Raw genomic sequence first — 11,620 nt, 5'->3', positions numbered from 1 at the left:
TGAGCACAAACGGAGACAGCTGCCTCCTGATGGCACCCCCGGCTTCTTCGACAAGTTGCTCGAGGGACCATGCCCAAACCACTAGTTCCCCACCAAGCATGCCTACAAGGATTACAACCTCATGAAGAGGTACTTTGTGGGCAACCCGGTGAAGGGCGACACGAGACGGAAGCCCGAAGAAGAAGAGAAGAAGGACGCCAGAGGGAAGGAGGATGGCTTCCCCAACGTGGATGGCTGCTTCATGATCTTCGGCGGGCCGGCGGCCTACAACTCCAAGCGCCGCTGAAAGCTGGAACGCCGTGAAGTCTATGCGGCCGACCCTGCTACCCCGACCTTCCTCGACTAGTCAAGGTCCACCATAACAGTTGACCAGTCCGACCACCCGGAGCGTGTCCTGCAGCTAGGACGCTACCCCCTCACTGTCGACCCCATTGTTGGCACAAAGCACCTCACCAAGGTGCTCATGGATAGAGGCAGTGGCCTCAACATCCTCTGCGCCGAGACCCTCGATGCCATGGGGATTGACCGATCCCGTCTCTGTCCCAGCGAGGTGCCATTCCAAGGCATCATGCCGAGAAAACAGGCAATGCCCCTCGGGCAGATCAACCTACCCGTCACTTTCGGGACTCCTTCCAACTTCAGGAAGGTGACCCTCACTTTCGAGGTGGTGGGTTTCCGTGGGACCTACAATGCCATCTTAGGGCGGCTATGCTACGCCAAGTTCATGGCTATCCCTAACTACACCTACCTCAAGCTCAAGCTACCAGGGCCCAACGGGGTCATCACCGTCGGCACGTCTTTCTAGAAGGTGTACGAGTGCGATGTCGAGTGCTGCGAGTACGCCGTGGCCATCACTTGTTCGGAGGACCACACGGTCCGGCTTGCGGAGGGCGCTAAGGATCCGCCCGACTCCAAGCAGTCCACCACCTCCTTCGAGGCCACAGAAGGCATAAAGGAGGTCCCCCTCGACCCCAGCTGCACCGACGGCAGGAAGGTGTGGACAGGCGCTACCCTATCTCCCAAATAGAAAAGCACTCTCATCGACTTCCTCCGTGCAAACAGCGACATTTTTGCGTGGAAACCCTCGGACATGCCAGGCATCCCGAGGAAAGTCGACCATCACTCCTTGAACATTAAGGCCGGCTCCAAACCAGTGAGACAAGGCTTGTGCTGCTTTGATGAGGAGAGGCGCAAGGCCATCGGTGAGGAGCTCCAAAAGCTTTTGACGGCCGGGTTCATCAAGGAAGTGCACCACCCCGAGTGGTTAGCCAATCCTGTTCTTGTACAAAAAAAGAATGGGAAATGGAGAATGTGTGTTGACTATACGGGTCTCAACAAAGCATGCCCAAAGGATCCGTTTCCTTTGCCACGCATAGATCAAATAGTCGACTCCACTGCAGGGTGCGAAACCCTTAGCTTCCTTGACGCATATTCCAGTTACCACCAAATCGCGATGAAAGAGTCCGACCAGCTTGAGACCTTCTTTGTCACCCCTTTCAGGCCCTACTGCTACGTCACGATGCTGTTCGGCCTCAAAAATGTGGGAGCTACGTTCCAGTGATGTATGCTCAAGTGTTTTGGGGACCTCATCGGGCGAACCATTGAGGCCTACGTGGATGACATCGTGGTCAAGTCCAAGAAGGGCGACCAGCTCATCCCCGACCTTGAACTGGCCATCGAAAGACTGAGAGACAAGCGCATCAAACTCAACCCCGAAAAGTGCATTTTTGGGGTCCCAAGGGGCATCGAAGCCAATCCAGAGAAGATAGCAGCCATCAGCGATATGGGCCATTCCAAAACCTGAAGGGAGTTCAGCGCATCATGGGATGCCTTGTGGCCCTGAGCCGCTTCATCTCACACCTCGGCGAACGAGGACTCCTTCTCTATCGACTCCTGAAGAAGACTAACCGCTTTGTGTGGACCGTCGAGGCCTAGGAGGCACTTGACCGGCTCAAGCACGTCCTCACGAAGGCCCCGATCCTGGTCCCGCCAACCGACGGGGAGCCACTTCTGCTCTACATCACGGCAACCACCCAGGTGGTTAGCACAGCTCTAGTGGTGGAGCGAGAGGAGGAGGGACACGCCCTCATGGTGCAGCGCCTGGTGTACTTCGTCAGCGAGGTCTTGTCCGAATCCAAGGCCCGCTACCCTCAAATCCAAAAGCTCATATACGCAGTCCTCATCACAAAGAGGAAGTTGCGCCACTACTTCACCTCCCACCGGTGACGGTCGTGTCATCATTCCCCCCCAGCGAAGTGATCCAAAATTAGGATGCCATGGGGCGGATCACGAAGTGGGCGCTCGAGCTTATGGACTAGGGCATCACCTACGTCCCCCGGACAGTCATCAAGTCCCAGGTACTCGTCGACTTTGTCGCAGAGTGGATGAAGATCCAGATGCCACCAGCGCCAGAGAAGCAGGAGTACTAGATGATGTACTTCGATAGGTCGCTGATGAAAACTCGCGCCAGAGCAGGTCTGGTCTTCATCTCTCCCCTCGGCGTGCGCATGAGGTACATGATCCACCTCCATTTTCCCGCATCAAACAATGTCGCTGAGTATGAGGCTCTCCTCAATGGGATTCACATCGCCATCGAGCTGGGCATCCGATGTCTGGACATCACGGGTGACTCTCAGCTAGTCATCGAGCAAGTCATAAAGGAGTGGAGCTGCCACGATCCCAAGATGGCGGCGTACTCCAATGAAGTCCGCAAGCTTAAGGACAAGTTCGATGGTCTGGACCTCAACCACGTTGCAAGACGCTTCAATGAGATAGCTGACGAGCTGGCAAAGGCGGCGTCCGGCCGAAAGCCAGTCCCCGACGGTGTCTTTATCAGCGACCAGTACAAGCCCTCGATCCGCTACAAGGAGCTGGAAGAGGCCGGCAACGTGCCACCTGTCCCGGACTCGGGAGCCGACCCGCGAGAGGTCGGCAACATGCCACTTGTCCTGGACTCAAAGGTCGATCCCTCTGACCCCAAGGTCATGGAAATTGAGGCAAATCCAGCAGAAGGGCCCGACCCCCCGCCTGACTGGAGAGCCCCGTACCTTAATTACCTCCTCCGCGAGTTGCTCCCGGCGGACAAGACAAAGGCGCGAAGAATTGCCTGCCGCGCCAAATCTTTCGTCATCATCGACTAGGAGCTCTACAAGTGGAGCCATACCTGCATCTACAATGCTGCATCATGATCGAGCAGGGAAAGGCGTTACTCCAGGACATCCATGCCGGAACCTGCAGCCATCACGCCATACCAAGAACCCTCGTCGGGAACGCCTTCCGATAGGGCTTCTACTGGCCGACGGCAGTAGCCGACGCCACCTGCGTAGTGTGCACCTGTGAAGGGTGCCAGTTCTTCGCGTGACAAACCCATCCACGTGCCCAAGCACTCCAGACCATCCCCATCATGTGGCCCTTCGTGGTCTGGGGTCTGGACCTCGTCGGGCCCTTCAAGAAAGCGCCCGGGGGCTTCACCCACCTACTCGTCGCCGTCGACAAGTTCTCGAAGTGGATCAAGGTTCGACCAATCACGCAGATCAAGTCTGACCAGGCAGTGCAATTCTTCACCGACATCATCCATCATTTCGGAGTCCCCAACTCCATCATCACAGACAACGGCACGCAGTTCATCAGGAAGAAATTCCTCAAGTTCTGCGATGATCACCACATCTGAGTTGACTGGTTGGCCATGGCGCATCCCTGCACGAACGAACAGGTTGAGCGGGCCAACAGCATGATACTCCAGGGTCTCGAGCCACGAATCTTCGACCGACTCAACAAGTTCGCGGATGATGGGTTGCGGAGCTCCCCGCGGTCCTATGGAGCCTGAGGACGACCCCCAGTAGGGCAACTGGCTTCACCCCGTTCTTCATGGTCTATGGGTCCAAGGCAATCCTCCCCACCGACCTGGAGTATGGGTCGCCGAGGGTCAGGGCGTACGATGAACGAGAGAACCAAGCATCTCTTGAGGACGCGCAAGACCAGCTCGACGAAGCGCGTGACATGGCACTACTGCACTCGGCCAAGTACCAGCAAGCTTTGCGACGGTATCACAGCCGTAAGGTACGGGGCCGAGCCTTCAACGTCGGTGACCTGGTGCTTTGCCTTGTCCAAGACAACAGAGGTGGCCACAAGCTGACCCCTCCATGGGAAGGTCCCTTCATCGTCGTGCCAGTACTGCGGCCGCGCACGTACAAGCTGGCGACCCCCGACGGGCAGGTCTTCACTAACGCTTGGAACATCGAGCAACTAAGACATTTCTACTCTTAGCTATTATTTCCAAGTTTGTACATACATATTTATATCATCTTTTAGTTTGTCGCAAAGGAGCTATTTTGAGTTGCCTTAGCTAAAGTTTCGTCCCAAGCTTAGGGATATCCGACCCAGGCTCTGCCCCAGGGTCGCATATCGCTCGGGGGCTATCAAGGGCTCTGGCCCAAAACACTTAGCGTCTTCTCAAAGCACCATTTTTCCAAACCGACCCTCTTCCTAAACGTTTGGGCGTGAAAAGAAAAGAGTGTGCGAACGATGCTCGGGCAAGACCGATCGGACCGCGAGAAACCTACGCCCCAGCGGCTACGGTACCTTTGCTGATCGGCACTTCCTGATGCGTCCGACTCGCGCTCTAACCATTCCAAACCCAAAAAACAGAAAGAGGATCGAAAACTTTTCCGAAAAAATTGCATGAACCAAAAGGGCCTCTGCAGCCATCGCAAAAGCAAGTTCGAAATTACTTAACATATTTACATATTTTTGGGCATCTGGGCCCGATACAGCTAACTCGTCCCCGGGTCCTCCAGCGGGATGGCCTCATCCTCCAAGGGCTTCACCAAGGCCTCCGCTGGATTGAGCACCAACGTGTCGATCTCATCCAGCTCGGCCTCGAAGTAGCCTGAGGCGTACCCCCCGCTCATCGCGGTGAAGTTGATGCCGGAGTAGTGAGAGCCGAAGATGCCGAAGGCCCACCTCACGCCGACGTGGAGCGCCTCCCGAGCGATCTCATGGGCCTGCCGGTACATCCTGAGGACACGGGCTGCCAGCATGCTCGTCCCCTCCTGTTGGACCACGCTGAGGTCCTCGGAGACGATGCGAACAGTGTCCTGCAGGTTGGCTAGCTCGACGTGCTCCACATCGACGGCGTCCCTCAGCCGGGCGAGGCCGGCCTCAAGGCCTGTCTAGAAAAGCCTACCAAGTCAGAAACCACCGCAACGCTACAAAACAAAGGAACAACAAAAACCTTACCCTCAGATTGAGCTATCAGCAGACATTCGCGGTCGAGCCCTTGGGACACGATGGTCTGAAGCCCCTACATCTGCGACTGGAGCCGACTGACCTCTGCCCCAAGGTCGGCCGCCATCCTCTCAGCCTCAACCTTCTGGCCCGCCTCGAGGTCACGCTCCTGCTGAGCCGTATGCCGCTCGTGACGGATGCGCTTAATGGTTTTTAGAAGGGCCTCATGCTCCTTCCTCAACCGCGCAAGCTCCTCGGCATCATGGCGGGGCTTCTCGGCAACAGCCCGGAACTCCTCAGCATCAAGGTGGGCATTCTCGACAACGGCTCAGAACTTGTCCTCCGCCCTCCGCGCGCCTTCCCGCGCCTCCTGCTCTCGCGCTCGCAGGTCGGCGGCGTTCTGCTGGACGGCGGCGAGCTGCCCGGTCAGCTCCCCAGTCCATCGCACCTCCCTGGCGAAGCGCTCCCAGACCCCCCGCTCGCGCTGGAGAAACTCAGACTTCCCCCGGCTGCATTCCCAGAGGGCCTGCAGAAAAATTTACGCTCAGGAACCCTCGAGAGAAAAAAGGGACGAAGAAATGAAAGAAAAAAATAACCACCAAAGAGAACACTGCACCTGACTACCGGGAACAACAACGCCATCTAGCTTCCCATCACGGAAGCCAGGGCAGCACAGACATCTTCGAGTCCGCCTTGCACCTCCTCCCATCTTTTCCGCACCCCGACATCATCCAGCACGAAAGCAGGGCCTCTGCGGGTCCTCAAGGGACATCCAGCGCACGGTCAACCCTCCCCACGCGTTGGGGTTGCGACCAAGCGGGATGAGGGCGCAGGAGGGCTCTCCGACCCGCCCCGATGCCGCTGTCATCGTCGTCGCCACTGGGCCAGGCGCCACCGTCTCTGCCACTGCCATCGTCTCCATCGTCACCGTCATCACCATCATCGACGCTGTGGCCGTCTCTGCCGCTGCCGCTAGGGCTGACACCACCCTCTCCACCACCGCCGCCATCTCCGTCGTCGTCGCCGGAGCAGGCGCCACCATCTCCACCACCGCCGCCGCCTCTGTGACCGGTGCCCTAGACATTGATTCCTCCCCCACCAGCTCCTCCTCTGCCTCGTCATCAAGGTTTATCACCTCGTCGGATGGAGGAACCCCAGGAGTAGCATCTTGTCCCGTAGGGTCGGCTGCGGGGGTAGAAGGTGGAACAGGGGTCGGCCCCTACTCCGTGCCCAACCGCGGCACCCTTTCTACAGTCGCCGCCGTAGAGGCCGCCTCTGCAGGAGGCACCGTGGCCTCTTCAACGACACCGCCGCTCGCTCCCGGTGGGGTCACGATTGGCCCCGTGGAGGCAGTCAACACCCGTAGCGCCTTCTTCGGTGCCAGCGGCGGGATGAAGTCTCGAGGACTAGCACTGCGAGATGACGACAACTTCATCAAAGCGGCTCCATGCTAGGAAAGGAATAAGGTATGCGAGAACTTTCCACTTACCTCACCACGGCACCAGGGCGGTGGGCGCGCTTCGCCTCCGAGCTCAACACCAACCCCAGGACATCCGATACCGGCCGCTTGCCACTACCCCTCTGCTCGTATGATGCGGGCAGAGGGTCGGGGGTCAGCTCCATCAATCCCTGAGGCGCGCCCCTCACCGACTCCTAGGGCGCGGCCCCAGAGCCCCGCGGGGTGAGGCCCTGGGCAAGTGGTCCGCTCGACCTGTCCCCCGCGGCCAGTTGAGGAGGCTTGTCCCGGATGACGAGCGCACCCGGCGCGAAGGCCGGAACGTAACCCTCCTCCTCCTCATCGGTCTCATCCTCATCGTCCTCATCATCATCATTGTCATCGTCGTCCGATACAACCACGCCCCTCCACCGCCTTTGGAACTCTTTCGCGGCCCTCTTCCTCTTCCTCGCCGTCTCTTTCTCTTTCCTCCTCTTCTGCTTCTCGGCGAGGAGGCGGTTCTGCTGCCGCCGCGCTGTGTCCTCTGGCACCGGCGGGCGTGAGGTCACGACCCGGTTCAGCTCACCCTGCAGATTCAAAGACTCCGCGTTAGAATGGCGAACTAGGAAACGCAGGAAAAAGAACAAGAGTACAAAATTCTCATCAGCCGGATGAAGTCCTCGTCCGGGCGCATCGGAGGGTGATCGGGCACCGGGTAGACGACGTCCCCGTCATCCAGCGCCTCCCGGATGTGCTGCTCAATCTCGGCATCGGCAAGCACACCCACCGCAAGGACGGTGCCCTCAGTCACCGTGCTAGGAACCATATCGCCGAGCGCACGGGCCCGAAGCATCAGCGGCGCCACCTTCCGAGCGTGGTATGCCCTAATAACTCTGGCCGCGGTCAGGCCCTCCTCCTTCAGGCGGTCGATGGCCTGAAGAAGACCGGCGATGTGCTTCTTCTCCTTCTCGACCGGACCGTATGACCAGTGGTCCGGCGCCACTGCAATGACACGGCCGGTGAACTCCGGCAAGGGGGACTCGGTGTAGTTCTTCACATAGAACCACTACTGGTGCCATCCCTAGTGGGACACTGCGGTCTTCATCACTATGTAGTCCTTGGCGTGGTTCTGGCGGAGGTGGATGCCGGCGCACGCCATCGGCGCCGGAACTGCCCGCACCTGGGTCCTCTTCCTCTCGGTCTTCTGATACAGGCTGACCGTGAAGAAGTACTTCCATAGCGAGAAGTTGGCCTCAATACCCAGGTACCCCTCGCACAGCGTGACGAACACCGCGATGTGCTAGATCCCATTGGGGTCAAGGTGCTGCAGCTCAAGCCCGTAGTAGTGCAGCAGCCCGCGGATGAAGAGGCTCGGCGGAGTCACGAACCCCCTCTCATGGAAGTGCGTGAACGAGATGATGTAGTCGTCGTTCGGCTGCCGCACATCTTCCCTCCCGGGGTACCGCCACTCGTTCTTGGCGGTCCTCTCGCAAAGGAGGCCCTTCTTCACGAGGTCGTTGGCGAGCACGGAGTTGAAGCTTGAGCGCATCCAGGACTCCATCGCGGGGGCGGAGAAAGCTGCTGCGTTGGAGCGAAGGGAGGCGAAAGGTGTGCAAGAAGGCAAGAAAGGCTTGAGGACGAGTGCGGGGTGGAACCGGCAAGGCGGACTCCCTCGTCTTATAGGGGGGCACGCGAGAAACGAAAGGAGCAATCCAATCGCAGTTATTGCAATGCCAGGTACCCCGTCACCCCCATCTTTTTTGGAAACCATGCGCACAATCCTTTCCTGTTGCAGAGAACGCCTCCTCCTCCCTTGTTTCGCGAGCTCGGAATTTTCCATCACTTCGCCTCCAAGAGAGCGCACGCGCGTGACTTCCTCCACGTACGGCTCGGGGCCCACCAATAGGTAAAAAAGGGATACGGAGCTGAAATGCTCCTACGGCCCATTACGGTCCCGGGTTCGAAGGCTAGCCCACTACGGGTTCAACGGTCACCCCAGGATGCCCCCGAGCAAGGGGTGAGAAGGGACGGGTCCGCTAGTGGCCCCCACCTAGGCGAGCGAAAGCCAAGGGCGTTCTGACCTCATGTTCGAGTCTGGACTGGCGTATAAGTTCATGGTTTTTCCCCAAAGAAAGGCAACGAGCCCCCAGATCCAATCAAACGGACCCGGGAACTATATGAACTAGCCATCCGGAATCTGGAGTACGCCACCAGCTTGGCCCGAGCTACCCCCCCTCCCAAACGGGGATTGGGACTGCACTCAAACCGACCCATTCGCAGCTCAACGAGTACCACGGTTCGTCCAACGAGGATAACGTGGCACGGTTGACCCCCTCCATCCCAGCGAACGGACACTTGAGGGGTAACAATCAAAAGTCGATCTAACCTCTTGATCGGACTCCTGCAACGTGCGGGGGCTCGAGGGCTGGCATCACAACCAACAACCACGCGTGCGTGTGGTCACAATTTGGAGTCTTGGAGCAAGAGTGGTCGTCAGAACGACAGGGAATCTTCCCAAGCCAAGCCATCCTCAGAACACCCTGCCTATCCAAACTCCCCGGCCAAGCCGAACGAGTGAAAATTTTTCTCCCTAATCAAATGCAGGTTGCAGGACAAACAAAGATCCTCGACGAGCGACGAGTGCAGCCTCTGGAGGAGCATTTTTGCTCCACCAAAGGCTCGGGGGCTACTGTTGGGGGGGAAATATTAACGACCTTCTTATACTCCTTAACAACGGTCAAAAGGGCCAGAGCCCGCTTGCGGCGACAGTGACCTCCGCCGACTTGGCACGGGCAGGAAATATTCTACTTCGCCTCGCCCGACCCATGGTCCTTGGGTCGGACGTGCTCGACCCCTCGCCACAAGGCTCTGCCTCACCCGACCCAAGACGCTAGGGGTCGGACGCATCCGGGCCCACAACACAGGGCTTCACCTTGCCCGAGGGTGGGCACGGACCATCGGACGAGGGCGTGGATCTCGTGGGCCCCTACTGATCTCGCGATAAATGCAACCTATGGGGCGCCTATTCGGAATGTGGCTCTGACGCGCAGAAAGGCGCCCGCGCTCCTCGACGTGACCTGCCATAGTTTTCGAGCGGCACACTGTAGCCACGACCGCACGGGGCTACGGCTGCACCGTCCTGCCTACCCTGTGACATTCGTCATAGGGCACTCATCACCCACGCCGCCCAACAAAGGAGGGAGCGCCGCCCAGTTTCGCGCTCGGCCCGATGGCAGGGGCATGTTGGCCGCACCTCCCGGTCAACACGCGAGGCTACAGAGGTCAGCCGCCCTCCACGACGTGCACAACTCCAGCGACCGGTCATCATCACCATCATGCACGGCTACGGCGGTTGAACGCCATGCATATCTCACACGCTCGGCCACAATGGCCAACCGGAGGGTCGTCGATAGGGCCCAACGACAACCATCCCCCTCTGGCGGACATGCTGACAGGAGACAAAGATCGGGAGGGAAGGTGGCGACGGCTCGGCCCTTCTCCCTGCGCTGTTACCTCCCTTCTTACTTTCTTGGCTCCCCTTCGGCTCCAGGAAAAAAAACTATAACCCCTGTGCCCTCCTTGCGCTATAAAAGGAAGACCAGGAGGCCCAAGACGGGGAGAGCCCTCAAGCCAACCGAACACCCCCCAAAAAATGCTGGAAAGGTATGCAAGCTTCAGAGATCCATTTATGGATTGAAGCAAGCATCTAGGAGTTGTAACATTCGTTTTGATGAAGTGGTCAAAGGGTTTGACTTCACCAAGAACGAAGAAGAGTCTTGTGTTTACAAGAAGGTTAGTGGGAGCTCTGTAGTATTTCTAATCTTATATGTGGATGACATATTACTGATTGGAAATAACATTCCTATGCTTGAGTCCGTAAAGACTTCACTGAAAAATAGTTTTTCGATGAAGCACTTAGGGGAAGCGGCATATATTCTGGGCATTAACATCTATAGAGATAGATCGAGAAGACTTATAGGTTTAAGCCAAGATACTTACATTGACAAAGTGTTGAAGCGGTTCAGCATGGAAAAGGCAAAGAAAGGGTTCTTGCCTATGTCACATGGCATACATCTCAGCAAGACTCAGTGTCCTTCGACTGCTGATGAGCGGGATCGCATGAGTAGAGTGCCATATGCCTCGGCTATTGGATCTATCATGTATGCAATGATAAGTACTCGCCCAGATGTTTCATATGCGCTAAGTATGACAAGCAGACACCAATCTGATTCAGGTGAGAGTCACTGGACAGCGGTGAAAAACATTCTTAAGTACTTGAGAAGGACTAAAGATATGTTCCTCGTCTATGGAGGTCAGGAGGAGCTTGTTGTAACAGGTTACACCGATGCTAGTTTCCAAACCGACAGAGATGATTCAAAGTCACAATCAGGATTTGTGTTCATGCTAAATGGTGGTGCTGTTAGTTGGAAGAGTTCCAAGCAGGAGACGGTGGCCGATTCTACGACAGAAGCCGAGTACATCGCGGCTTCGGAAGCCGCGAAGGAAGGTGTTTGGATAAGGAATTTCCTAATTGAGCTTGGTGTGTTCCCGAGTGCGTCCAGCCCATTGAATCTCTACTGTGATAACAATGGGGCAATTGCGCAAGCAAAGGAGCCAAGGAACCACCAGAAGAACAAACACGTAATGCGGCGATTTCATCTCATTCGAGACTTCGTTAACCGGGGTGAGATCAAGATATGCAAAATACACACGGATCTGAACATTTCTGATCCGTTGACAAAACCACTCCCGCAGGCTAAGCATGATGCGCATGTAAGAGCTACGGGTATTAGATACCTTCTAGATTGACTCTAGTGCAAGTGGGAGACTGTTGGAGGTATGCCCTAGAGGCAATCATAGAGATGATGATATTCCATTTGTATCCATGATTTGTATGTTGTGTTCATTGAATATCCATTGAAGGCTACTTGAATTGATTTGCAATTATGTGAATTGTAT

The 11,620-nt window shown here is 56.9% G+C and overlaps 1 protein-coding gene across 1 annotated transcript; it reads left to right on the top strand.

Annotated features, from left to right (window-relative positions):
• Positions 1-2,684: 2,684 nt before the first annotated feature.
• On the top strand, positions 2,685-3,140 carry LOC117853566 (uncharacterized). Its single transcript, XM_034735887.1, has one exon. It carries the CDS (start codon positions 2,685-2,687, stop codon positions 3,138-3,140), a length of 456 nt encoding a protein of 151 aa, XP_034591778.1.
• Positions 3,141-11,620: the final 8,480 nt, after the last annotated feature.

The sequence above is a fragment of the Setaria viridis genome, chromosome 4 (genome assembly GCF_005286985.2).
Source record: "Setaria viridis chromosome 4, Setaria_viridis_v4.0, whole genome shotgun sequence".
In the NCBI taxonomy this organism is placed as follows: domain Eukaryota; kingdom Viridiplantae; phylum Streptophyta; class Magnoliopsida; order Poales; family Poaceae; genus Setaria; species Setaria viridis.
Note: the sequence above shows the minus strand (reverse complement) of the source record. Positions and strands in the feature narration are given on the sequence as shown.

What these genes read in the sequence shown, in the direction of transcription:
- LOC117853566 (XM_034735887.1), top strand. Translation starts at nt 2,685, where the DNA reads ATGGCGGCGTACTCCAATGAAGTCCGCAAGCTTAAGGACAAGTTCGAT.